Consider the following 26,409-nt stretch of genomic DNA (forward strand, 5'->3'; position numbering starts at 1 on the left):
TGGCATCGGAGCAAAGGGAGTGCGTGTTTCGTCAAGTGGATTTACTGGGGCTCCTGGGTCTAGCTGACAATGGATATTAGGACCTGCGACGGTGGACAAGATGGCTGTACCAGACACAGCAACTGAACGAGACGAGACGGCGCTGCAGATCTTCTGCAAAACGCTCATTGGACTCGTTGGCTTTTTGGCTTGATCTTGATGCGTCACATCTGCTGGCCATTTTTACTTGCCGTCAAGGTTTGGACGGAGTCAGGACAGGCTTTTTTTTGAGATGGTGGCCGGGATGTAGGGACGGGAATTGCGCGGTGGTACAGTACGTACAGACGTCGGCATGCATGGACGCGGTGCCGTCGAGTCGGCGCCAGGGACCTTCGGCCGGGAGAAGGTTTTGGGCGGACAGGACGCAGGGGTGGAACGTTGACCGAAACATTGCGCCCACCGGGGTTTAGGACTGCACTTGGGTGAATATTCCACCAGTGTTTCCCATTCATCCAAACCGTTCATTGCTCGCAGTCGGGACGTGGAAACGGATCGTGATCGCGTCTGTTGTGTCAAGACTCCAAGAGTGGATGACCTGTGTATGTGGGAAGTACTGGACAGGGGTAACCACGCCCCAGTCCCGACTGTTGCCGAATCCAGCTGGGCGAATGGAGATATTTCCAGGTGTGGAATGGGACGTGATTGGGCGCCCGCCGGTGCAAGGGCATCGATTTTGATTACGGGAGCGATTGAATCGGGAATTGTGCATCTTGTTCTTTCGGACTAAAGGGCGTGTATCGTGTGTCGATCCAACGAGACGACGAAACCCTGATGGATTGGGGCAAGCGAGAGCGAGGGTGTGGCCTTTGAGAAGCCGGCTTGGTGAAGAAGCCGACTTGCACGGCTTCTTGGGCCCCTTCTGCGGGCCACCTTCTGCTCGCAATTTACTGCGTACTGACAGTGGCGGGTGTCATGATGCTGCGTTGTGCAGAATTATGACAGAACCCGAGGCTGGAGTGGTGTCCTCAGACAGTCACAAAAACGCCAGACACGCCGGCCATCGCTTGAGGCTGGCTGCGCTTGACTGCCTTGGGACACCTGCCCAGAATGCCGCATCGGCCACGGTCCGTTGGTGGTGAGCGACGAGTGACGAGTGGTGACTAAGGGTAGGCGCAATTGACCCAATGGCACGGGTGCAGTTTGAGATGAGGTGTGAAAAATTGCAGAGCGGCTCGTGATGCTTTAAAGTTGGAGGGGGCCACTGGGGGAATGAGGGTTACGATAGGCTAAGGATTATGTAGGCGTCTGTGGTTGGATGCTGCGGTGAGCGGAGGTGGACTGGCTGTGGTGCCTGTGTCTGGGCGTGATCCTGGGAGCCCACACCGGAGCTGACTCGATTGGACCTGACTCGCGAGGCTGGCGCTGGTTAGTGATGTTGGACTCTGGTAAATAGTGACCCGGTGGACGAGGTACCTAGAGGCAGGTATCCGTACTGAGGGCGGCGCCTCAAGGAGTACTTGTTCCAGCCCTGGGGCAGCCAACGGCACGGCTGCAGGTTGGTGATTGGCGGCTGGCCGTTCTCCACAAGGTGTGAGTGACGAGAGATGGGGTCAAGGGCCTGGGTTGCTGCGTTCGGGTGGAGGCCGTGGAGGAAGAGGTCATGATCCCTGGATGACGATTCGTCCCTTGGATTCCAGGAACTCTGGCGACGGGGACTGGGACCGGGACTGGAGTACCAAGGTCCCCAAGAACCCAAGCCTCCTCAAGCCAAGGCTTTGCCTATTTCCTGCTGTCGTCCGGGCCTCGTCTTGACACATACGGGATTGGGGAGAAATGGATCTGGCGGAGAAGGTCAGTCGGATACGGGGCCGCGGGAGGTGAATTGTGGACTGTGGACTCTGGACTCCCTACCTAGTACGGAGGATAGAAGGCTAGCGAGTCTCTAGCGACAACAGGTGTTTTGCGGTGAAGGAGATCGGCCTGCTGGTCTGTTTGTTGTTTTTGGGGCCGGGTGAGCTTTCTGGAGAAGGTCAAGTTCTAGGCTGTGGCGTGGCGGTACGTAGCATGGCGACATGGAGGAGCTAGCGTCGATGCGGCAAGGTGGACGTGTTGCAGCTGCTGAGACACATCACACTACGCAGCAGATATGGCAGGCATGGGTCCATTGTTGATAACACGAAATGGTAGGAGCACTGGAGACGCTGGACTCTGAAGGAAAGTGGTAACGAACAAAGAGGCCGCCTTCCCATAGTGCCTGCCCATCGTGTCTGGGCCCAGGAAGGAAGGAAGCAACAGCAGTCATTTGTTTAGAGCAAGTGCGGGTGGATTCACGGGAAAGAGAGGGTTTCCTACAAAGTACGTAGCTTACCTTAGGGCAGAGGGGATCGGGGCAGGATCGGCCGGGGTGCGCCAGTTGCCTACGGGCGGGAAAATCAGGTATTGCCTCATGTACGAGGCCGCAAACTGCAAGTCGACAGCAATCTCGAATGCAGGCCGGCGGGTGTTGTCACGATTTGATAGTTGACGGGCGCAGTAGAGTTTGGCCCTTGGTTGTATGGACTCTGTGCTCGAGATGACTTGCCTCGACGATCTGTGATAACCTGCCCGGTGAGAGAGGCAGGCACCCCACTATGGAAGCCGCGGCGCCCCTCATGTTCAACCCCCTCCCGAGCCCCCAGAGATTCGCAGCTACTACGTACTGCGTCCCAAACGGCCAAAGATGCAAGCTTGGCTGGAAGGAGGCAGGGATGGTGGGAGTTGCGATTACGACATCTGCAGTTGGCTTCACATGCGATGATGCCGAAGCAAGCCAGCGGGCGCGGCGGCTGTTTGGTTGTAGGTTGTCTGCTGATGCGCTGGAAGGTGTCAAAGATGAGGTCAGGAAGTGATAGAGTTGGAGGTTGTGAGATTTCGTTTGCCATGTTCGGCGCAGTGGTTGGCTCGACCGGATGGATGGAAGGTGGCACAAAGGATATATGGGATGGAACACCACCACCAGGAGAAGCACACGCGAGCTTCGCCGTGGCGGACGGGGAGGCGCTGGATGAAGAATCCCATGGCGTCTGTCAGTCTGTAGTCTCGACTCTGCAGGCCGTGGCACCGTGAGGTAAGCAGTCAGTAGCCGTCACCAATGGAACACATCGATGCAGAACGATGTAAGAGCGCCCTGACATTGCGCAGCGATTGCGCAGTGCGGCTTGGTTCCACGCTTCCCTCTCTCAGCCAATCCCGGTCAAGGTCCAACGGCAGGCCTGGAAAACGCAACAACGTCCCGTGGTCTCTGTGTCACTGCGCTCGATGCAGGTCACGGGTCATCGGACAAGACAGATTTGACAGCTCGAGGGCGTCGAGGTCATGGCGTGGAATGGGAGGGAATGCAAGCAGACAATCTCGGTGGGAAAGTGCTTCGTAGTGTGGCATCGTGAAGACGTGCGGACGGGAGACCTCGAGGTGAGGGAAGGTGAGGTATTTCGTGTGGAGTACGTACAATCTCCCCGATACGTACTCTCTCTACTCCGTACTGTGGTACATATGTACTGTAGGTTGTAAGGAAGGTACCGCAGCACCGCAGGGAACTTCAAAGTCTGGCGCTCCGTCTCATCCAGCATCCTTGTCTCAAGCCTGACTAACTCTTGTCCACTTCTTCATATTTTGCTGCTTTGCACTTGTTCTTGCTAATGCTAGCTTCGTTTCCCCATAATTCGGGGTACGCAGAGATCCACGTCGTTCTGTGGTCGAAGTGGTCCTGCTTTAATTATTACCCTCTGCCTTTTTCCTGACCTTGCCAGGTGTAGAATGGTGCAGCTGGGCAGCTGGGGAGGAGCAGGGGTGTTCCGCCTCCCTCGTTTCTTCGCCCGGCCTAGTCTCGTCAATGGATCGGAGAGTGAAAGGAGCCAGAAAGAGGAGGGGGCCGCCAGGGGGTGTACCTCAGTCCTTGACTCCATAGGCCCGGGGGGGGGGGGGTACACACAGCAAAGGATACCTCGTGGGAATTCCAGACGAAAGAAAGAGAGTCCGTTCCCAGTTTCTCTCTTTCCAGGCTGTCTGTTGCAAAAAGATTGATCCCATTGGAATAATATAATACCTCCGCCCATCCCCTTCGCACCCTTGGACCCCACATTCCCGCTTCTCCTTTGCTGCCCTTTTCCCACCTCGAGCATTTGCCCGTAGCTCCGGCTTTTCTAAACAATTCGAGCTTGATGTTGCCTCGTCCTTTGCATCTCCAATTCCAGACCTTGCCCAACACAGCATCGACCACCAAATCACGAGACACACGCCCCAGACACACCACACACAAGGTCTCTAACCAAAGGGTCGTCCGCACCCATAGCAGCAGCAACATTTAGTATCAGGCTTGGAAACATTCAATGCTCATCTCAACGCAACCTCGTTCCGCCTTGTTCTGTTGTTTACGTTTGTGTCCTGCCTCAAGACGAGGATCTACCGCCCCAGCTTTGACGACGTGTACGCAAAGCTCATCCGCCGCCCGTATATGCGAGCCCCTTACATCTACAAGCCGCTTCCATACGTATTGAGTCTCCGGACATCACAGACGATTCTTGATCTATAATCTCGGCCATCACCCGAGACTGACGACACCTTTCTACTTTACTTGTAAGCAAACGGCCTCTTCAACGAGCAGTCTCTAAATAGGGGAGACTGCTTGAGTGCCGCGACAATGGCGACCGAAACCACCACCACCACTACCACCACCGCTCCCGAGGCAACGCCTGCTCCCGAGCCGGCCACCGATCTATCGGCGCTGACGATGGCGACCACGGAAGAGCCCGCCGAGGCTGCCGAGGACCCGAAAAACGACGACGCCAACGACACCTCCTCGGACCAGGAGCAGAGCAAGAAGCGCTCATCATCGGACGCGGACCTGAAGGATGGAGCGCCCCCGACCAAGATTACGAAGCGCAGAGCCGCCCGCGCCTGCGTGAGCTGTCGCGCGCGCAAGGTCCGCTGCGACGTGGTTGAAGGCGCGCCCTGCGGCAACTGCAGATGGGACAATGTCGAGTGCGTTGTCCAGGAGAGCCGCCGACGAAAGTGAGTTTGACGTCTCCGTATCTTCGTCCGCGACCGAAGTCCGGTATCTCGCAACTCGCCGGTGCCTCGGCACGATGCAGGCGGACGATTGGGGATGCCGACATGACGCCCATGGGGAAACCCCCAATCCCGCAAAGTTGACCCCCGCTGACTTCTTGGCGCGTTTGTAGGAAGAACTTGTTGACTGCCAGCACGGCGGGGCACCATGGTGTGGGAGCCGAGGCACAGTTGCGCTCCAAGGGCGCAAACCCAATCAACATTCACAGCAGCGCGGAACTGCGCCGACCTAGCAATGCCTCGGTGGCCTCGGTCAACGGCTCCATCGCCGCGAACCCCGTTCCCGCATCCTCCGGCGTGCCCCTGAATGCGACGTCTGGCATTGGTGCCGGCATTGCTCCTGCTGCTGGTTCAGGATCTGCAGGAGGAAACGGAATCGGCGTTGGAATTGGCCCTGGTGTTCTCGGGGGCCTGTCGGTACCCGGCGGCTCTTCAGACGGAATCGAGGGTCACGTTCCGCACATGATCTGTAAGTTTGCCTTCGTCTCTGTCGCACAATTCTTTTTTTGGCCCTGCAACACCCTTTTTTTTTTTGGAATCAATTTTCTAGCGTGGGATCTTTCAATTCCGCGCCGCACATCCAAATTGCGCCCCCTGTTTGTTGTGTCTTCTTTTTTGTTCCTGGTTTTGCCCATCGCTGCCCTGTCTGGGGGGCTCAGACTGGGGGAGGGGACGGAACGGGGTAAAGTGTGGAGGGGCGTCTTGGACTTTTCCTACCCCGTGACCTGGGGCCTTTCTCCGCCTTTCCTCGTCCAGTCAAGTCTCTCCTGATTCTTCAGCGTACCCCCCCCTCCGTTCCGCACTCCGTCCGCGGCCCCAGCTCCGTCCCTCCCACGTCCCTTAGCCTCTCACACGTAATCCACATTCACATGCCAGCCTTGGTCTGCAGTCATTATCATCGTCCAACCCACCCCAGACCAAAGCGGTCAATGTTTTGGGACGACTCGCTGACCACGGGACCTTGTGAATCTTAGATCAACGATCGGGTTACCGTCATGACAGCGCAGCGCTGCTCACCAAGCTGCAGTCTGCTGCGGCCGCAGCGTCAGCAGATGGCAACTCTCGTCGTTTGCTATCCAACCTACTCGCCCAGGCCTCTCTCTTTGGCGGCATGGGCGGTGCAGGCGGCGCCGGCGACGGGCGAACGAGTCAATTCCTCGCCTCCCTCGAAGAGCCCGACCTCCACGGCCAGCTCCCGGCCTTTGTGAAACCGCTACCCGCCAAGATCGCCCAGGAGGATGTTACCTACCTGCACGCAAAGGGTGCCCTGACTCTGCCTGCGCTACCGTTGCAGAATGCTCTGCTCCAGTCCTACGTCGAATACGTTCATCCGTACATGCCGCTGCTCGAGCTGTACGACTTTCTGGCCATCATCAACGCCCAGGATGGGCTGTGCGGTCAGATCAGCCTGTTCTTGTATCAGGCCGTCATGTTTTCCGCCACCGCCTTTGTCGACATGAAGGTCCTTCGCGAGGCGGGATACCCGACGCGGAAAGCCGCCAGGAAGGCCTTCTTCCAGAAGACGAGGGTAAGTGGCCCGTCCCTGAACTTTCTTTGACGCCGCGCTAGCGACAGGGGTCACCCCCACGCTCAACCCTTTCACATGCTAAACGTTCGTCTGCAGCTGCTCTACGACTTTGACTACGAGTCGGATCGCCTCGTCCTCGTCCAGGCCCTTCTTCTGATGACGTACTGGTACGAGACCCCCGACGACCAAAAGGACACATGGCACTGGATGGGTGTTGCCATTTCGCTGGCCCACACCATTGGCCTGCACCGCGACCCGGCCGCCACGAGCATGCCGGTTCGTAAGCAGAAGCTGTGGAAGCGCATCTGGTGGTCTTGTTTCATGCGCGACCGCCTCATCGCCCTGGGCATGCGCAGGCCCACCCGCATCAAGGATGAGGACTTTGACGTGCCGATGCTGCAGGAGAACGACTTTGAGCTGGAGATTCTGCCCGAGGAGAACCAGATCATTCCCGCCGAGTGCATGCTGCTCCGCGACGTCTCGATGCAGCGGGAGTTGGCCGCCCTGTGCATCTCCAAGGCGCAGCTGTGTATCTGCATCAGCCACATGCTCAAGGCCCAGTACTCCGTCCTCATCCGCGACAAGATGCGCCCGGAGAACACCGTCAACAGCACCATGATGCTGTTCCCGAATAAGAAGCTCGACAACGTCGAGAGCGTGACTTCGGTAGACCTGGAGCTTATGGCCTGGGCCGACACCTTGCCCGCCATCTGCCAGTACAGGCCCCTGACGCCCCTCGATGTCAAGAACGGGCGGTCGACTGTTGCCGTCCAGCGCACCCTGCTGCACATGGTCTACTACACCACCATCTCGGCCCTGCATCGCCCGCAGTTCCTGCCGTCGTCTCCAGTTCACGCACCGACAACCTCCCGGCAGGTGCAGGAGATGTCCCGGCTCCGGGTCCGCGACGCCGCGATGCACGTCACCCGGATGGCGGCCGAGCTCCACCAGCTCCGCCTCGAGAGGTGTCTCCCCACCACCGGCGTGACCGTCATCCTGCCGGCCATGATCATTCATCTTCTGGAAATGAAGAATCCCGTCTCGCAGTCCAGAGACCGCGCCACTCGTGGCTTCCGCCAGTGCATGCGTGTCATGGAGAAGCTGCGCGAGATCTACGCCGCCGCCGACTACGCCACCGGGTTCCTCGATGCGGCCCTCCGCAAGGCTGCCATTGACATTAACCTTCAGCAGACCACCGCGCCCATGACGCAGCAGAACCTCAAGCTTGCCGAGCCGACATTTGGCGCGCAGACGCCCCCGCCCGATAACATCCCCTACATGACGACCGGCGAGGCCCTCTTCGCCAACAAGCCGAACCCCCAGCGCGAGTTCCTGCCGCAGACCATCAACGCCGCAGCGCTCGACTTGTCTGCGCAGAGCCCGCCGCCGACCGAGAAGGACCACGAGTCTTCGCTTGAGGCTATGACACCCAGCGCCAACGGCAGCTTCGGCAGCACCGAGGAGCCCGGCCCACTCGACCTCGAGTTCCTGCAAACCCAAGAGGAGATTGACTGGAACGCCATGACGGGCACAGAGTTTGATGTTGATCAGTGGCTCCAGTTCCCGCCAGAGGGCGTCAACAACACAGACGACGGGTTCATGGCCAACGTTTTTGGGGAAGATGGCATGAACGACGCCATGAACTGGGCGGCGGCCGGTGTGGACACGACTACGAAGGATGGCGACGGTGCAGCTGAAATTGCCACCCTCGCCTAACGCGCATGATCTCACGTTTTGCGCTCTTGCATTTTACATTCGCATATAGACTCCTTTGGGAGCATCTTTACAAATTCACGATGGGATTTTCTGGTTGGAAGCATACTTTGCACTACATGGAGTCGGGATAGAGCAAAACAAAAAGGGAGGCTCAGGATTTCGTGTGTGTTAATGAAACGGCGTTTTCGGCCGGATGGGTTTTTTCAGGCTTCGGAGGGGCTCATTGGAGTAGGGGGGTTTGATTGGATACCCTCATGCGGCGCCTGGCATTTGTTCAACTATGTAGTCGTGTAATGATGGCTTGAATGAGAACACGAGTTGAAAGAAGTGGTGTTTGCATGTGACTGCGGTGTTCGTAGGGGTTGACTCGGTGTGACAACGTCCGAAGCAACGGATGCACCGGCTCGCCGGGGTCACTCGGACGTCTCGGGCTTTCGGGCCCAAATAGCGCGGCTATAGCATGTCAGTCTTGCTGCCACCATCTTCAACTTCACAAGTGATCATCACCGGCAGTCAGTCAACTCACAGTGGCCAGTACGCGTGATTCCCACGATCAGCGAGATCCCTCCGCACCTCGGCGGCAAAGACGTGCACCTCCTCCTCCCTCCACCCGTGCACCCGCGTCATGGGCGCCATGATCATGCCAGCCGTGTTGGAGGCGAGGTTCTCGCGCGTCCACGACCCGAGCTCCTTGAGGTGCGGATTGCGCGGCCAGCTGTTGAGCGGCCAGATGAAGCGGCGGTCTTGGACGTCGCTGAAGCCCGTCTCCGTCATGAGCGTCGCGAGGTCGTCGAGAGGGATAAAGGGGCACCCAAAGACTTTTAGGGCCGAGGAGACGTAGGCGAGTGATCGAGAAAAGGCATCGCTCGCGGATGTCGAGCTATCCGCGCGGGTTATTGTCTCTTCTACTTCTTGGAGCTCGATGTAGCCGCCGGGGTTGAGGTTGCTGCGCTGATGTTAGCACAGCATCGATGCGTTTAGCCGGCGGGTTGACGAGATTAGGCATACTCGTAGCACTTTTTGAGAAGTTCGGGCCAGCTGCGCACGCTTCCTGACATGCCGCGGATGTGGATGTAGTCAAAGTGCCTCGAGTAGATCCACTCGTTGTCGAGGTCGTCTACTTCGAACTGAACGTTGGGCGGGACGCTGGGAGCCGCTGTTAGCTATGTCGCCAGGATGGGCTTCGCAACGCACAACTCTGGCTGCGTGGCCGACAGATCGAAGCCGAGGACGTCGGCGTTGGGGTGCTCGTCGCCAAAGTCGATGCACCAGATGCCGGTGCCCGTCCCGACGTCGAGCACGCGGCCGCCCTTCCACTCGGGATCATTCGGAGGCGCGAACCCCAGCTTGTTGTCGAATGTGAGGAGGAACAGGTGGTGTTGCAGGTCTAGCCGATCGGTTTCCAGCTCGTCGTTTGGCCCAAAGTACTCTGAGGGCTGTTTAGGACGGCATCTTGGGGGAATGGGTTTGCGACTCACTGCCTTCTTTGTAGCGATGATACGTTCTGCCGTTTTCGACGCGGTAATCGACGATGGAGCTTCGGAGGCTTGTCGTAGCAGAGAACTCGTCCTGTTATCCCGTGAGTAGAGGGCTCACCAGGCATGGAAACTTGCGTACACTCCCGATGGTTGAATCCGTGTCGCCCTGCACGGGTGTCAGTCATGTTCTGCAGTCTCAGATGTAATCTCCGGCATCGCCTTAGAGCACGCACCGGCACGTCAGGCTCAGGGGCGAGGTCATCTTCGGAATTCTCTAGAGACATGTTTTCTCGTGAGATGTAAAGGCATGGTGTTGCCCTCTCAGAGACTACGGCCCCTCATCCGATAGTCCGTCGCCTCGGATTCGGAAAGCATGTTAGTTGGAAGATACGACGGATACGACCCAGCGAGTCAAGGCACCCCAGCCCAGCGGGCCCGGAGTCCTAAACTCGCCGCAAGACGGTTGGGATGGCAGTTTCTTTGATGTGTTCCCCAGACTCTCTCTTGACCCACAGACCTGGACGTCTGCCGTTGTCGTCGAGAGTCAAAGGCCTCGGGAAGTCGAGCTCACATCCCTGTACCATCGTCGGTCTGCTTACCTAATCCCGGGTGACCATCCCCGCATCTCAACACGGAGCCCCCCTTATCTACCCCGATAATGCGGACCGGGGTCTTCGGCGTCAAGTCGGAGGACACCTTTGTTGGAACCTGCATCTCTCATCAAATCAGTCGTCCGAGCATGATCTCATGGCTCTCCCACCAGGCCATGACCACGTCGTAGACCCACCAATCAAGAAACATGGCCGGCAACGGGACCCGGAGCCGAACCGGATGTCTGGACTGTCGGCGGCGAAAGCGGAGGTGCGATGAAGGGAAGCCAAAGTGCGCCAGCTGTCGCAGACACGGCGTCGTGTGTGTGTACGTCAAGTCAAGCCAGTCTTCGCCGTCCAAGTTTCTCCTCTCCGTGGCATCGGGCCACTTCATCGCGCCGTTGGAGTCGCCGGCGAGCGATTCCTTTGTGAACCTTCGAAGCGACGAGCTGGCTCTCGTTTGTCAGCAGTACGCAGACGGCCCCAGAGGAGTGTTGCCGTCGTCTCAAGAGCAGCTCACGCCGGCTCTGGGCTGGCTGCCAAAGTCAAGCACGCTCCCCGGCGGACGAGAAAGCATGATGGTTCAGTACTGTAAGTAGTCGAGGTCTACGCCAGACAGCCGCTCTGACAAGACAGACTTTGAGGTCATTAGCAACAGCCGGGTGTATGTCCCCAGCGAGAGGAACCTCTTCCGGACGTGCGTCATGCCCATACTCCTGAGCAGCAGCGGCCCTCTCTTTTCTACCGTCCTAGCACTGAGCGCGGCGGAAATGGTTCGGAGGACCCCGCAAGACGGGGTAGACTATGCCGGGGCGGCCATCCGATACAAAATCAACGCCTTGACGCAGCTGCAGTCGAAGCTCAACACCGCCCTCGAGGCGGAGGAGAACCTCCTGACGTGTGTGCTCCAGGCCTCCTTGGAGATAGCCGAGGGGTCTCGCCCGTCGTGGTTGAGGCATCTGCGGGGCGCTCTGGCCATCATGGATAACCACGGCGACTGGATCACGCCTGAGTGCGCCGCTCTCGCGCTCCAGTATTTTCGATTTCGATACGTCTTGATGAAGACGACCGGATGTAAAGCGCCGCATCATGATGGACAGACCGACGACTGTGATGAAGCCATCCAACGCCTCGAACGGCTCTTGCCAGGCCAAGGGACGTTCCAGACCATCGACCCCCAAATCGGCTGTTCGATGGAGCTAGTTCAGTTGATTAGCATGATCTCGGCAGGGGCTCAAAAGGACGGCGGGTACACGGAAGAGGGATCACGTCTCGAGAGACGCATTCGAGAGTTGGACTTTTCCGCCGAGAGCGTGCACGACGACTACCTCGTCAAAAGCGCCGAGTGCTTTCGGTTCGCTGCTCTGGTTTACCTCCAGCTGATTGTGTACGGCGCTACCGTACGGACTCGGGCGATTCCGCACTTGTTGCAGACGCTGTTGGGTCATCTTGGCGAGGTGATTGTCGAGGACCAGCCGAGGCGATCGTTTCCAATGTGGCCGCTGTTCATCGCGGGGTGTGTCAGTTCCAGTGACGCACACCGCAAGGCTGTTCTTGATCTATTTAACCTTCTGGACAGCAAGTGGCCTATCAGCAATATCTCGACGGTGAAGAGGGTTGTTTGGACAATCTGGCAGACAAGGGACTTTGACGGTGGCGGCGCAACGTCCACGGATCAAGACTGGCAGGAGATTATTGACAGGTTTGGATGGAAGCTTTCCTTGTCGTAGGGGCATGACTTTGGCGCTCATTCACAGAGTTTGGCGAGTTTGAGCACCCACGGCACAAGGTCTACGGCTAGTGCTACGTGGTAGATGTGCTGAGATGGATTGAGACGAAGATGGAGGCATATGATGCTGGTTAGGGTTAGTGATAGGATTAGATGTATGGTATGCGGAATTGGTTAGGATCAGAGGTTAGGCTCAGAGGTCGGGTTCGGAGGTTAGGTTCGGACGCAACGACCAGCGGAAAGGTTCAGTAAACATGATCAGAGGTCAGGATTGGCGGTTGGGATCACCATTCAGGATGAGAGGTTACGATTCGCTGTTATCATGGCAGGTTAGCATCAGAGCTACTATCGCGGCTAGGAGTCAGGTTGCGAGCGTCAAGGCATCCAGTCATAATCCCGGGTATGATACTCTCCATGGCCACAGTGGTCTCAAGGGGGAGTTTGTGCCAGCCATCTGGAACCTTTCCGTCACCTCGCCAGTGCTGACTCTCCAGTCCTTTGAGGAGATCAAGATGACTGACGCAGATACTACGGCAACGTCGACTTCTCAGCAATCCAAAGAGACCTTGGGCTTAAGACCTGGATGGTAGCAAGTCTACGGAGACGGCATCACCCACGCTGACTCCCTAATTGTTCGAGGACGGCCGGGGTAGAAACCGAGCAGTTCAACGAGCAGACGACACATCAACGCCATCCCCTCAATTGCAGGATGGCCGAGACGGATCTCGCAGGTCGACGAGCAGACGACACCGCGCGGTATGCAAACAGCCAAATCATTCTCAGTGGTTCGTCGAGACGCAGCCTGCCGAGGTGACTGTATCCGACGAGACGGTCTTTGATACCCGAGGGAGACCCAGTCCTCTTTGACCATTTCCTGCAAGAATGTGCTGTCGAAATGCTCCCGACGAGGTTTCTTGACAGCACCTAGAAGCAAACAATGGTGGTCACATCGTTGTTGGCAACCCAGCCATGCGTGGCATACCGTAGTTGGAGGAAGCATACGCGCTTTCGCTAGAGAATTCCTCCTGTCGCTGAAGTGGAGAACCTGCCGCTGGAGGACGGGAGCGTTGATTAGCACCCCCCCACATGCCGAAAGAGGCATCTCAGGAACAAATCCGACTGGACAGACATCCGGCGCCTCACGGACTTCAACGGGGGTCTGAACCGGAACTTACAGACAAATCCGACGACACCGGATCGTTACCGTATCCATTGCTAGAACAGCCCAGGGGTTTCTATGGAACTAGAGACTCAAATTTGGTACCAAGAATCCTGCTAATATATGGCAATCCGAAATGGGAAGAGCAACAGTCCTCTATTCCCCTCCAACATCACAAGCATACCAGAGAGCCCAACGGCTCTGATGTCGTGCAAATCCCGTCCGTACCACGAACAGTGGAAATGACCCAGACAAACGAACGAGGGTGCCTATGGGTGCCTAAGGCAGGTTGGATATGGACTCGCAGTTAACTTGAATCTGACGAATAGAACCAAAGGTCATTGCACGGCTCTTAGTCCACCTTTCTTTAGTATCTGGTGCGGTCATGTGATGGCGAAGCCAATTTCAGGCATCCAAGATAACAGCAGTTCTAATTTGTACTTTGTAGACATTGAGGACTTGCAAGAGATAGTCAGTCGCTTCGATTCAGATGAAGAAGTCGTGGTCGACGCCGACAAGAAAATCTACGTCCAGGCGAACAACGGCAAGAAAGCATTGACTTATTTCCACAAGAATTGGCAGGCCCAGGGTTCCAAAAAAAAAAAAAAACCAAACCAATAAGCGTTTCAAGATCACCGTCGTCGAGGAGCTGGACGTCGAGGCAGTCGGTATCAACACCCTCGAGAATACCAAGAAGCCTGGCATCATCGCCAAGGGATCCGTTGTCTCCGAGAAGCCCGGCGCCAGCACCAAGCGCGAGGAGGATTGAGCTACATCATTCGGGGGCATCAAGGGAGAGGCGACACAGAGTAGCTCCATTCGGTCAATGAAATAATCGCTTGACACATTCTACCATGACCGCGTGAAGATGACTCGTTGTGAAAAGTATCTCATGCAACATTTGCCTTGCTCGTGAAGAATGTAACCGGCGTGACGTCGTCTGGTACTGCTACCCACAGCAACCTCAAGTGTCGTCAACTGCCCCGTCGATTCAACGAGAATTCTGTTTATTCACTCATTTAAAGCGCGTCTAAGAGGTCACCGCCCCAACAGTAGAGTGTCAACCAAGTCATCACATAGGGTTTGAGAATCCAAAAGACACCGCCAAATTTGCGGGCCCATATCGAAACGGGCACCGCGTCTATCTCACATTCACCCATTTCCTTTCCTCTCTCCCACGTTCCCACTCTTCTCTCATCACATCAAAACCGAAAAGGCTGCTTTTTTATCGATTTTCACGATAAAAATGGCGTCCATTCCGGGCAACAATGGCGACAACCCCGCGCCGCTGTTCCGCGCAGTCGGCGCCCCAAACCCTAATCGCGCTGTGGACTGGATTCCATCCATTGGTGACCGGAACTTGGCTGACGAGAGCGAGACGGACGCTTGCAACCAACTGCTCATCCTGATCACCGGTGGTCAGAACTTCATGCTTGAGGGCATGAACCTCAAAGCAGCCTGGCCGGAGATGGTACGCCAGCTGTACCCATGGTTCCAGAGCAATGGTTGGATCTGGATGGGCACAAGCGCGATCAAGTACTGGGCTATGCGAGAGTTCTACAAGAAGACCAGTGACTTACACGAACCGTCTGCCGCTCCAGATAACTAATTAGTCCGGATATTCAATTGAAGAAGCCTATTCACACGCTGGGACTCACGCCGCCCCAGAATTTCATCGAGGAACTTGACGTGGGCTACTCCAACTACCTCAAGGCCAATCACCCCATCTACTACGAGCACAACAAGCACAGAATTCCCAAGAAGAAAGTGTCGGCGGCCTCTCCCGCAGTCGGAGCAGCAGAGTCTTCCAAGAAGGACGCCCAGGTGGAGGACATCGAGCCCCAGAATGACGGACACGAGAATCCAGCGGTTCCTGCCAATGCACCCAACATGCTCTCTCCGCTCCAACCGGGAGCAGCAAACCCTGGAACGCCCACGCCCACGCCCACGCCCGCGCCTAGTGCCCCCGTCGTGAACTTGCCACCCAGCAAGTTCGAGTCAATGGTCTTGGCGGCAAGAAAGGACCTCAAGGAGTACTGGGAAGATTGCGGAGGCGACAAGATACTCCTCGACAAGGATGGATACCCTTTCGAAGTCCGAGTTCCCGATCGATTCAGTCCCGACGCGGCCAAATACATCTACCGCAACGCAGGACAGATGGCCAAGGTCAACAAGATGCTCGATGCTCGACTTCGTCTTTGCTGGATTGACCACGACGAGGCAACCTTCCTGGTCATTGTGAAGAACGACATGAAAGACGACTACGGCGACATCATTTCCTACCCAGAGTCTTGGAACGCTCTCAAGGCCTGGTCCCAGAGTGTCGCGGATGGTCAGGTGGCAACTCTGGGTGAGTTTGTCCGAAGCCACAACGAGAAGGCCAGAGTTGAGGCTTTTCAAGCATACAAGGAAATTGCGGAAAAGGAAAAGCTGGCCGAGGCACTGGAGGAACATGACGCAACGATGGCCTCGTCTCGTCGTCAAGCCGAGAATGAGCAGCTTTGAAGCTCAGTCGCATCATATTCGACAACCTTGTAGACACCAGATTCTTGAAACCAGCACGATGGCAAGCGATGGTCGACACGTACTTCAACTGTCACCGATGGACGACTGAGCTTGGAAAGACTATCTCAAATCTCTCACATGAAGATATTGAGATGTCGGTACCAATAAGGTGGCTTGTGTACAACGGCGACGGACAGACCAAGTATAATGCCCAAGAAGCAAAGGAATGGGCATGGAGGATCATGCAGAACTTGTAAGAGTATAATATCGACGAGTTGCTGAATAAAATAAATCTGAAAAAAAGAAGGTGCCACATGAAAGTAACTGTCCTACCGATGTTCGCCTTGAGCGCTACCCCTTCACCAGGTGGAATGGAATCGCGTCAAGCATGCTCTGCACATGCAAAGCGGCTATCGTCAAACATCAACTGAGCTTAATACCCAGTACATCAAGCTACTGTTTTATTGACTGGAAGAAGCTACTCCCTATTCCTTTTCATCGTGCTAACGCCTTTGTTGCTCAATCGCCCAAGGTAGGTAGTGGGGTCTCTCGGACAAGTGTCTGCTGCGAAACATCCAAGAAAGTATTGGAGCCTATTATTTGCGCTGAAGATCCCCTGGGTTAGCACTGCTCGTGTCGTGGTCTTCCTCTCCGCGATTACTGTAGCTGACTCAACCTTTTGTAGAATGCAAGGTCGTTGATCGGCATCCCGTCGCGGTCACGCCAAGCGGGCCGGATCGGCCCCTCTCGGCATGTTAGCTCGGGCCGCCAACCCCGCATTCCCTGTAAGTCCACAACCCGAGGCAAGTCCACCCTGGGCGTTGGGGAAGCGCGCCAAACTCCCCGATATACCCCAACCTCCCCACGGACCCGTCTTCCCTGGTCGTCCCTTCCCTCATCTCATCCACCCAACTCCGAATGACAGCTCTTGTCCCAACATCACACCTTTAATTCAACACAAGAAAGGGAACAAACATCATGGACGCCCACGAGATCCCCCGCAAGCTCTGGGAGCACCCGGATCCCAAGAGCACACAAATGTACCAATATCTACAATCGGTCAATTCCAAGTTTAACCTCCAGCTCAAGGTCAGTATGCCCCGATTCCCCCCCAAATGTTAGTCCGTCCGCTTACACGACTCCAGACCTTTAACGACCTCCACAACTGGACAGTAGCCAACCGCGCCACGTTCTATGGCCATCTCTTTGACTACGCCAATTTGATCCACGAAGGGCGTCCAACCTCTGTTGTGGATGAATCGCTCACGATAGACGCCATCCCCAAGTGGTTCCCTGGTGTGCGTCTCAATTGGGCCGAGAACCTCCTCTTCACGCGAGGTTCGTCTGATGCGGCCGACCACCACGGCACCGAGGGTAAGGAAGACGACAAAGTTGCCGTCACCGAGATTCGAGAAGGTAACCACGGTGATGTACGCAACCTCACCTGGGGCGAGCTCCGTCGTGATGCAGGTCGCCTGGCAGCAGCCCTGAAAGCAAGAGGCGTCAAGGAGGGAGACCGCGTCGTTCTCGTCGGTGCCAACTCTATCGAGACGCTGCTGGTGTTTGTGGCGACGACATGGTTGGGCGGCATCTTTAGCAGTTCGTCCACGGATATGGGCGTCAAGGGCATCCTGCAGAGGACCACGCAGGTCGATCCCAAGGTATGTCACTCCCCACCTCCTAGAACTGCACTCACACACGCCAGTTCATCTTCTTTGACGACGCCACGGTGTACAACGGCAAGACAGCCGACCTTCGAGACAAGATGGCCGAGGTCGTCTCCGGCATGGGCTCGTGCCCTTCCTTTTCTGGTCTCGTATCGATCTCACGCTTCTCCAAGCCCTACGATGTGTCCTCGATCCTCATGACCGAGACGTGGTCCAAGTTCCTTGGCTCCTCCACCTCAGCAGCACCGTCATTCACGCGTATCCCCTTCCACGCACCGTTCCTCATCTACTACTCGTCTGGCACCACGGGTATCCCCAAGGCTATCGTGCACACCGTCGGCGGCGTCATGCTTAATAGCTTCAAAGAAGGCCGCCTGCACGAGTCAATGTCACCCGAGTCCGTCACTCTGCAGTACACCACAACCGGCTGGATCATGTACCTCGCCAACGTCGCAGCGCTGCTATCGGGAGCCCGTGTCGTCATGTACGATGGCTCGCCTTTCGTCCCCGACCTCAAGTCATTCATCCGCATCCTCGGCGAGCAGCGGGTGACAAAACTGGGTATCAGCCCGAGGTGGATGTTTGAGGTCGCCAAGAACAAGATCAGCCCGCGGGAGGTGACGGATCTTAGCTCGCTGAAGATTGTGACTAGCACAGGCATGGTACTCTCTGACCAGTTGTTCGAGTGGTTCTACGACGCAGGGTTCCCGAAGCATGTCCATCTTGCCAACATTTCTGGTGGCACCGACATTGTAAGTCACCCACACATGCCAGACTTCTTTACTGACACTTACAGGCCGGCTGCTTCGGTATGGAGAACCCCCTTGACCCCGTATACGTGGGCGGCACCCAAGGGCCATCCCTCGGCGTCCCCATCGCCATCTACGAAGCCCAGTTGCCCGACGGACCTGGCGAGGCCGTGCCAAACGGAACACCTGGTGAACTCGTTGCCACCGCTGCCTTCCCCAACATCCCGTGCTTCCTCTGGGGCGATTCAGCACCCCCAAAGTTGTCACCAAGCTCGCCGAATTTTGCCTCTGCCGCCCCAGGCTCCAAGTATCACTCGGCATACTTTGCCCGCTTTGATAACGTCTGGGCACACGGCGACTTCTGCTCCATCCACCCAAAGACGGGCAACATCTCCTTCCTCGGACGTGCTGACGGTGTGCTGAACCCTAGCGGTGTTCGCTTTGGCAGTGCCGAGATCTACGCAGTGATTGAGCGCAACTTTTCGAACAAGGTGGTCGACAGCCTATGTGTCGGGCAGAGGCGTCCCACTGACAACGACGAGAGCGTGATGCTCTTCCTGATGATGCGCGAGGGCGAGAAGTTTGACCGCCAGCTGGTGGCCGAGGTCAAGGACAAGATTCAGAGAGAGTTGACAAAGAGACATGTGCCCAAGTACATCTTTCAGACGCCGGAGATACCAGTAAGCCCAGCGGTTCCCTATCTACGAAACCACGCTAACAAAACAGACGACGGTCAACCTCAAAAAGGTCGAGCTCCCGGTGAAGCAGATTGTCTCGGGCCGGACCATTAAGCCAAGTGGCACGCTCCTCAACCCTCAGAGTCTGGACTTTTACTACCAGTTCGCCAAGATTGAGGAGCTGCTCGCCGGTAAGGAGAAGCTGTAAGATGACATGTACAGAAGACATTGGATCTAGAGCGATATAGGATACCAGATAGAGTACAGCTCACCCCAGAATCAAAGACACATCCTTTAGAGGCAGCTCCTCCCACGCAGTCCTGTCGACATGGCCACTCGCGAGGCGGTACGCGACCCCGTCAATCCACTCCACCCACAGCACGCTATACCCCTCTGAGGCCGTGAACGGGTGCGTGTAGCGTTTGATCGTCTCATCAAAGGTCTTTTTGTAGTTTCGCACGCGGGAGATGGCAACCAACTCGACCTCCTTCGCAGCAGCCCATCCGACATCCAGGCGAGGGAAAATTTCGAGTTGACCTTTATTGTGCAATCGCAACCACCCAATCTTTTTCTCCTCACTATAGAGCGAGACGTCATTGTGTTCGTCTGTCTGAAAAGCAGACACGCGGGCGCGGCGGGTATCACAGCTAATGTACAGCGTCTGTTCCGGCATGAACGGCTGCGTCGATTCCTGAATGTCCGGCACGGGGAAAGGCCAGTACCACGGGTGCTCGTCGTCATGGTCAGACATACTACTGTGTCTAAAGGTATACTCGTCGCACCCATCGGGGTAAAGCAGTACGTCCCCTTCCTCGCCGTGTCTTGGGCCAGGAATCTCTTGTCGAGTCCACCCTGGAGGCAAGTGCCGAGTACAGTCCTTGTACGCCTGGCGATTCTCGAACCAGGAGGGTCTGATTCTTCTTCTCTGCGCTGATGTCGGTGTGGCGCAGGCGTACCACGTGGTTATGGGGATTGTCTCTCTGATCGAGTAAGCCAGAGGATTCGCCGGACCGGCTTCATTGCGCCCGACGGAGACGAGACCTTCCCAACCCACCCACGACCAAGACGGAAGACCACATGGACCGAGTTGGCTCGCAGTAGGGCGATCAGAGACAGTCCGTCGTCGGAGATCGGTGTGGCTCCAGTACGGCGTCCAACCGAGTGCCGCTTCAAAGTACATCTCCGGGATGCCATAGAGGAAGCCGCCCGAGAAGCACCGACTGATGACGTGTAAGAGACCGCTGATGCTGGGCAGGGCATCTTCGTCGTATGTCAGAGCTCTCGGGTTGTAGTCTGCAATGATGTTGGCCAAGGAGTCGAGATTTGGCATCCCGCGCATGATCTCGCCTAAGCGGGGATCAATGTACTTGCCAGCCTCAACGCCAAGGTGAAGTTGCTCCTCCCATACGCTGCACTGACACATCCAGTGCAGAGAATGATTACTGACGATGAGGCGCCGTGGGGACATCTTGAACTCTTGATATGTCCACGCGCGCTCGTGATAGGCTCCCCAGTGACTCAGGCTGAAGACGTTGTTCTTGTCGCGGATGAACTGCTCGTCGCCAAAGGGTATTGGGCTCCAACCTTCGTCTTCGCCTTGGTCCGCTTGGTCCTTGGGCGATGATACGCCCCGCAGACCGGGAAAGCCGTCCTCGGCATCGCCATCGAGTGCGACGATGGTGAGTGAAGCGTTTGCGAAGATGGCGGCCATAAGCTGGAGCTGCTGATTACTCTCTTCTGCCCGGGCATGGTTGATGCAGAGGGTGTCGACCCAGAGGTACCGCTCCCCAATGACGGAGGTAAGGTGCACGGCGTGACGCACCATGGGGGCGAGCTGGGAAGCGATAACAGGGTCGTCAATGGCGCCAGGCGTTTGGAGCTTCGAGATTGTGTCGCCGAGGATGTGCAATCCGGGCGTTTTGCCCCAGCGGTAGCTCAGCGTGACGTAGGATTCGCAACCGTCTCCTGGGACGATGCATCGCCTCTCGGTGTCTACCACCCAGGCTGGACGAATCGGCCAGATCTTGACGGGATTGGCGCATTTGGGGCCGTGGGAGGACGCGCATTGCTGCTTCCAGGATGCCACGACGCTGGTATTGATCCATTCTGGGTCGAGGATGCGAGCGATACCCGGGTGGCTCGGAATGGAGTCCCTTTTCACAAGCAAGAGGTCGGCGTATCGGCCGCCGGTCTTGATGTTTTCTGTGAGCTGGAGCGCGCCTGTTCGAGGGAATCTGATGCCCACATCGGCAGAGTCGAGGCTTTTGAGTTGCCTTGATTTACTGCAAAGCTCGTGGAACATCTTGACAATGGGTACATGTCTGCTGCATTTCGAAGAGAGGGCTTCTTCAAAGGAGCCTAGATTGACAGTATCGTGGTATTTGCCGCCAGAAGACGTCGTGAGACGGGTCCAGATTTGGTGGCAGATTTCGCAGTCTGAAATGTCATTAGACTGCGCGGTGCTTGACACAGTCTGCGAGGGAGTTGAGCTGGATTCGTCAGTCTTGATATCCAGCGGCGTTTGAGTCATCCTGACCTTTCAGCCATCATGTCACAGGCTCGAGATTTCTAGCCGGTGAGGCTCAGTCACTTGGTTGAAGACACTCGATGATACTTGTTAGACTTGTCAAGGAGCTTACGAGCTGCTAGTTAAGGGGTCGTCTGTCACACACTGGGGATCGCCACCGAGCCCCTCATCACTAACTAGGCACCAGCTTCCTCCAGATTATACCAAGGCGGAGTCCACCAGCACAAAAAACACGCTTGTCAGCAGCGAACCAATCGAAGTTGTCTGCCATGTCACAAAGTCAGGCGGCCGCTTTACAACACTAGCACACATTGCCAAGACGTTGCGGCGTAGTCCAGGTAAGCAAATCCATTTGGGGTATTGATCTATCTAATGTACAGGCCTCACAGCAACCAAGGTTCAAACCACGACAAACTCACACCCTCGACAACGCAACCTCGGGATCGACATAATCGGGATACTTCCCTCCATGCACACCGTACCTCCAAACCATATACCCAACCGTGCCCGCAAGGCTCCCCAACCCAGCAGCACCAGCAACGACCCTCACACCGAGCGCACTCCCCTTCATACCAGCCGCCCTCGCGATACCGAGCGCCGCAACGCCCGCAGCCGCACCACCGTACGTCCAGTCGTCCACTTCCAGCTGGCTCCGGCTCTCCATCAGCCTCCACGCGCGGTCGCGCCACTCAATGTCCTCGCGGCCGTACATCCTCGCCACCGTGGCGACGCCGGTGAGGCCTAGGCCGACAGCGCTGGCGGTGCCTGATTTACGAAGGAGGGTGTGTAGTCCGCCTGCGCTTCGGAGTGCTGTCGTTGCCGATGTGGAGAACGGGGTGCCGGCGACGGCGGTGGCTGGCACGGGCTTTGTGCCCCGGAGTCGGCGAGCGGCTCCACTCGCGGCCGCGACGCCGAGACCCACTACCGTGCCGGTTGTGTAGCCGCGCGTGAGAACGTGGACTGTGAGGATCGTGCCGGCGAGGGGCTGGTCTTCTGCGTAGGCCGTGTGGGGGAAATAGCGAGACATGGTTTATTTCTTTTCTCGTCGAGAAGATGGTTTGTCGAAATTGATAGGCTGCTGATTGATTCCAGGGAGAACTTCGCCGGCACACACAATTGTTCGCAAGAGGTCAAGAGATGCTGGCTGATGGTCACTTGCTGTGTCTTCTCCCTAGACCCCAAGGCACCTTATATCACAACTCGCGCGAGCCACCAGCCTACATGCGGCAGCATGTCCCGATCTAGCGGGACGCGGTCGGCATGGGACGATAGCAATCCCCCCGACTCTGTCAGCGCGCCGGGGTATCGTCCCGCCGCGGAATCCCACGCTAGCGAGCGAATGCGAGGCACCCCCGACGAATAGGGTCAATCGCATTCGTCACGGCGCCAGACTAAACCCATAGTGGCATGACTGAAAAAGCCACGTTGCTTAGCTGAACTCACCACCAAAAGCAGAGCTGATCGAGATTCACGGGTTGGTATTCATAGGTTTGTTGTCATTAACCGATATCTATACTGGTGGACCCCACGCCAGATAACAGTACTGCCGCGCCGGGCTAATCATCATCAGTCATCTCCATCATGCTTTCGCCTTTTTCGTCCTCGTCCATGAGCACCCTCGGCCGGCCGACCTTGGCCTTGCCTTTGGCATCCCGCCGCAACTTCGGGAGCTTGTTGGATATGCGCTCCCTGGCGGCCGCCTTGCCCATCTCGAGCTCCTGCTCAAACGCCTCCAGCTCGTCGCCCTCGGCAACGTCAATCGTGGACGTCTCTTCCAGGGCCTTGTTTAATAGTTCGGTAGCTATGCTGTCTTGTGGATTAATCGCGAGCGCCTCATGCAATGGCACGACGGCCTTTTCTGGGCGTCCCTCTTCGAGATAAATGAGCGCTTTCGCGCAGAATATCGTCGCGTCTTTGCCGCCCTGTCTCAGGACCTCGTCGAACTCCATGTGTGCGTCCTTCCAGAGCCGCAGGCGACGGTACGCGTGTGCCAGGTTCGTCCTCGGCGCCAGCCACGCTTGCGGGTCAGAGTCAATGTCGGCGGCGATCTTGAGTGCCGCCCGGAAAAATTGGACAGCCTCTTGCGGCTTGTCCTGGTGATATTTGACGACGCCCATCTCATTCAATAGTAGGGGGTCCGTCTTGCACAGACCGTAGGCCGTCTTGAGGAACTCCTCGGCTAGTGTCATGTTGTTGAGTGCGTGGTTCTGCATGCCCAAGAAGACCTGCGGCAGATGTGTCCCCATGAAGAGCCTCGCTGCTGTAGAGTACGCAGAGATGGCCTGGTCGTGCTCGCCCTCGGCGGCAAATGTGTGTGCGAAGCCGATCCATGCAGGGCCAAAGTGTGCGTCCATCATGCTGGCCTTGCTGAAATACCGACGGGCTTCCGCAATCTTGTCAATCGCAAAGTAGTATATGCCCACGGCCAACCACGAGCAGGGCTCCTCGGGGTGGTTGTCCGCCAGGTCGTGAGACACCAAGAAGAGCGCATTCTTCATCTTGAGCTGATACAAACATGCCAGATGCAGAGGGTGGACGCTAAAGTTGTACTTGTCGTCCTGCAGAATGGACTCGGTGATAGCGAGGGCGTCTCTATACCGGCACTGCGTGTAAAGGAGGTCGGCCTTGGCGAGGAGGAGATCCGGGTTGTCCGCCAGACGGTAGTGCGTCGACAGAGAGTCGCACGCCGCGGTGAATGCCGAAGGTTCCCTATACTTTGACAGCCGCGTTGTGTACAGCATCTTTGTGAACTCTGCCGCCTCTTGCGACGAGGATACGTCCCCGGAAACGCTAATGGCATCAAAGTCGAGCGACTCGAGAAAGGCCCACTCCTCGTCGGGCGACAACAGAGCGTTGGTCATGAGCTGCTGGAAGGCCTCGAAGCACTGCACGTCGATCCGCACGGCATCCTTGTAGCACTCTTTGGCCCGGTCGAAGGCGTTCTGCTTGGCGTAGCAGATGCCGCGCAGGTAGCACATGGCGGCTTCGTATTTCCGGTTCGTCGCTTCTTCCTCTGCCGCCTCGTCGCGGGCGTGTCTATCTCTTGAGCTGCCCTTGGGATGGCCGACTGCGCGGCCTAATGGCGCCGCGTTCTGTTGCTTCCGCTTGTTGCTCGCATTGTTGATGAGGTGCGTCGGGTTCCGCTCGCCGAGGATGGCCAGGGCTTCGTCGAATCTCGACTGCTTGACGAGGCAGTGTGCTGCAAGGTATCGACAAGAGACATTGCGGGCGACGAGGTCCTGCTTTGCGAGAAATGTCTGGGCTCGTGTGTAGTTGCCGGTAGCAAAGTGGACTTGAGCCAGCCAGAAGGCGTCCTTATCGTCGTCTGTCCACGTTAGACGGGCAGAGCGGGCTGATGAGTGCCATCTCACGTACTGGTCAGGGCTAGCAGCTTGTCGCCGATGAAGATGGCGGAATCGTACTGGGCCTTGTTCAGGGCATCCTGCCTCCATTCCCGCAGGAACTTTTCCATGGCGCAACGAGGAGTGCTAGATCGTGGGCATGGCCGTGTGATGAATGTGACAAAAGAGTGGTGGACTTCGTGGTTGACGTCGGTGCCGATCAACGGTGAGGTAAGCGCGTCGTGGGCTCAGGCGCGACGGGAATCTGCACTTTCTTTTCTTTGGATGACGGGCAGGAATTGGAGGGGACGTGGATGCACTGTGCACCGGGCGCCGCCAGGGGTGTGGGCCGAGTAAATGGCGGGGTAGGCCAACCAGAGGGCGTCGTTGCGTCTCTCCCAGGCACACCACGTGGTTGCCGTTGATGTTGAGTTGCTGACAGCGTCTTGATGATCCATTGATGTCTATGGCATCTTGTCTTGAATGTTGTCTGTAGGTGGGCATCTGTGGTGTCTCGTTTGTAGACAGTCTCTTGCAGGTCGTTGTTGTGAGGCTCTGGCGCTTAGACGGCACGGCGCTGAAAATAGCACGTCAACAGCCACAGCCAGAGCTCCTCGCTGACCGTCACTGCAACTTCATCCATGACTCCATTGTGGCCAATGCTAGGCACCTGGGCTGGGTCAGCCGGCAATTGTTTCAGGCCATGCACGTTCTGCGCTTCCCCATCCGACCGTTGTGCTTTTGACGTCCATCCCAAGTGCCGTCAGTGATGCTGGGTATCGTAGACGGGACTATGCGAGTAAAGGCATGTCCGCCCAATCCGAGAAATGCAAGTGGTGAATAAGAGGTTGGGTGCCCTACCACAGCTATGCGCGCCCAATGCTTGGGACAACATACGGACGGCGGGCGTCTCCAGCCCCGAGGCCTCAAGACCTCGCTGTGACCTCACTGCACCTCACTGTGGTGCGCCGTTCCAGCGTGCCTCTCTGCCCTTTCGGGTCATCTCATTGGCCGCAACCTCCCAGTGGACCCATCAGGGGTAAGGCTAACCTGGGCTAAGCGAGGCGCTATCGCTCTATCCGCCATCGATAACAAGGTGACGACTAAGGTCGAGGAGGATGGGGCATCAGTGTCCATACTCCGTATTATTTTTTTTCTCTTCAAGCTGTTCATTGTTCCCCATCAGTCGATAATCCATTCGCCTTTCCCACTCCCGCCTCACAACATCGCTCTAACACTGCAGAAAAAAAATCCCAACCAACGTCTGTAATACCCATACACAAACAATCCTCCCTCGAGATACCACACCGACGCTACCTTGCCTCTCTCTCCAAACGAAAGAACCTCCCTCTACCCCCCCGGTCAACTTCACCCCCGCCGAAGCTCTCGCACGCCGCCATCTCTCCATCCCGTCTCTCCAACGGCCATCGACTCCTCTCCTCTCTGTGCCTCTCCGTCTCCAAACCCGCCCCTGCAGCAGGCCCTCGTCGACCGCCTCTGCCCGCAACGCCCGCCGCCGCCGCCATCCCGACCTCATCGCATCCCAACGCCATCTTGCCCTGTCCCAGCCGCCACAACTGCGACCATCAACCACAAACCAAGGTGCCGCCGCCCTTGACGTTTTGAGGGATTGACGAGACCAAGCCAAATCCACCCCG

The 26,409-nt window shown here is 56.9% G+C and overlaps 9 protein-coding genes across 9 annotated transcripts; 4 read left to right on the forward strand and 5 right to left on the reverse strand.

Moving 5' to 3' along the window:
- Positions 1-1,255: 1,255 nt before the first annotated feature.
- On the reverse strand, positions 1,256-2,900 carry CABS01_11333 (uncharacterized protein; the record flags this gene model as incomplete). The annotated part of the gene is made up of 4 exons (XM_060544688.1): positions 1,256-1,382; positions 1,473-1,694; positions 2,348-2,607; positions 2,679-2,900. 4 exons carry the CDS (start codon positions 2,898-2,900, stop codon positions 1,256-1,258), a joined length of 831 nt encoding a protein of 276 aa, XP_060397510.1.
- Positions 2,901-4,657: 1,757 nt separating this feature from the next.
- On the forward strand, positions 4,658-8,329 carry CABS01_11334 (fungal specific transcription factor domain-containing protein; the record flags this gene model as incomplete). Its single annotated transcript, XM_060544689.1, has 4 exons — positions 4,658-5,028; positions 5,199-5,554; positions 6,060-6,613; positions 6,710-8,329. 4 exons carry the CDS (start codon positions 4,658-4,660, stop codon positions 8,327-8,329), a joined length of 2,901 nt encoding a protein of 966 aa, XP_060397511.1.
- Positions 8,330-8,742: 413 nt separating this feature from the next.
- CABS01_11335 (uncharacterized protein) lies at positions 8,743-10,091 on the reverse strand (the record flags this gene model as incomplete). Its single annotated transcript, XM_060544690.1, has 7 exons — positions 8,743-8,782; positions 8,856-9,275; positions 9,338-9,475; positions 9,524-9,758; positions 9,808-9,898; positions 9,947-9,973; positions 10,041-10,091. 7 exons carry the CDS (start codon positions 10,089-10,091, stop codon positions 8,743-8,745), a joined length of 1,002 nt encoding a protein of 333 aa, XP_060397512.1.
- A 515-nt stretch (positions 10,092-10,606) lies between these two features.
- CABS01_11336 (uncharacterized protein) lies at positions 10,607-12,127 on the forward strand (the record flags this gene model as incomplete). Its single annotated transcript, XM_060544691.1, has 2 exons — positions 10,607-10,988; positions 11,034-12,127. 2 exons carry the CDS (start codon positions 10,607-10,609, stop codon positions 12,125-12,127), a joined length of 1,476 nt encoding a protein of 491 aa, XP_060397513.1.
- A 2,404-nt stretch (positions 12,128-14,531) lies between these two features.
- Positions 14,532-15,790, forward strand: CABS01_11337 (uncharacterized protein; the record flags this gene model as incomplete). The annotated part of the gene is made up of 2 exons (XM_060544692.1): positions 14,532-14,821; positions 14,899-15,790. The coding sequence occupies 2 exons, from the start codon at positions 14,532-14,534 to the stop codon at positions 15,788-15,790; spliced, it is 1,182 nt and encodes a 393-aa protein (XP_060397514.1).
- Positions 15,791-16,768: 978 nt separating this feature from the next.
- On the forward strand, positions 16,769-19,091 carry CABS01_11338 (acetoacetate-CoA ligase; the record flags this gene model as incomplete). Its single annotated transcript, XM_060544693.1, has 5 exons — positions 16,769-16,879; positions 16,936-17,451; positions 17,496-18,209; positions 18,254-18,886; positions 18,933-19,091. The coding sequence occupies 5 exons, from the start codon at positions 16,769-16,771 to the stop codon at positions 19,089-19,091; spliced, it is 2,133 nt and encodes a 710-aa protein (XP_060397515.1).
- Positions 19,092-19,151: 60 nt separating this feature from the next.
- CABS01_11339 (uncharacterized protein) lies at positions 19,152-21,413 on the reverse strand (the record flags this gene model as incomplete). The annotated part of the gene is made up of 1 exon (XM_060544694.1): positions 19,152-21,413. The coding sequence occupies one exon, from the start codon at positions 21,411-21,413 to the stop codon at positions 19,152-19,154; it is 2,262 nt and encodes a 753-aa protein (XP_060397516.1).
- A 412-nt stretch (positions 21,414-21,825) lies between these two features.
- CABS01_11340 (uncharacterized protein) lies at positions 21,826-22,437 on the reverse strand (the record flags this gene model as incomplete). The annotated part of the gene is made up of 1 exon (XM_060544695.1): positions 21,826-22,437. One exon carries the CDS (start codon positions 22,435-22,437, stop codon positions 21,826-21,828), a length of 612 nt encoding a protein of 203 aa, XP_060397517.1.
- Positions 22,438-22,966: 529 nt separating this feature from the next.
- Positions 22,967-25,209, reverse strand: CABS01_11341 (tetratricopeptide; the record flags this gene model as incomplete). The annotated part of the gene is made up of 3 exons (XM_060544696.1): positions 22,967-24,735; positions 24,786-24,998; positions 25,062-25,209. The coding sequence occupies 3 exons, from the start codon at positions 25,207-25,209 to the stop codon at positions 22,967-22,969; spliced, it is 2,130 nt and encodes a 709-aa protein (XP_060397518.1).
- Positions 25,210-26,409: the final 1,200 nt, after the last annotated feature.

The sequence above is a fragment of the Colletotrichum abscissum genome, assembly GCF_030869225.1.
Source record: "Colletotrichum abscissum strain IMI 504890 chromosome Unknown Scaffold_31.1, whole genome shotgun sequence".
Classification (NCBI taxonomy): domain Eukaryota; kingdom Fungi; phylum Ascomycota; class Sordariomycetes; order Glomerellales; family Glomerellaceae; genus Colletotrichum; species Colletotrichum abscissum.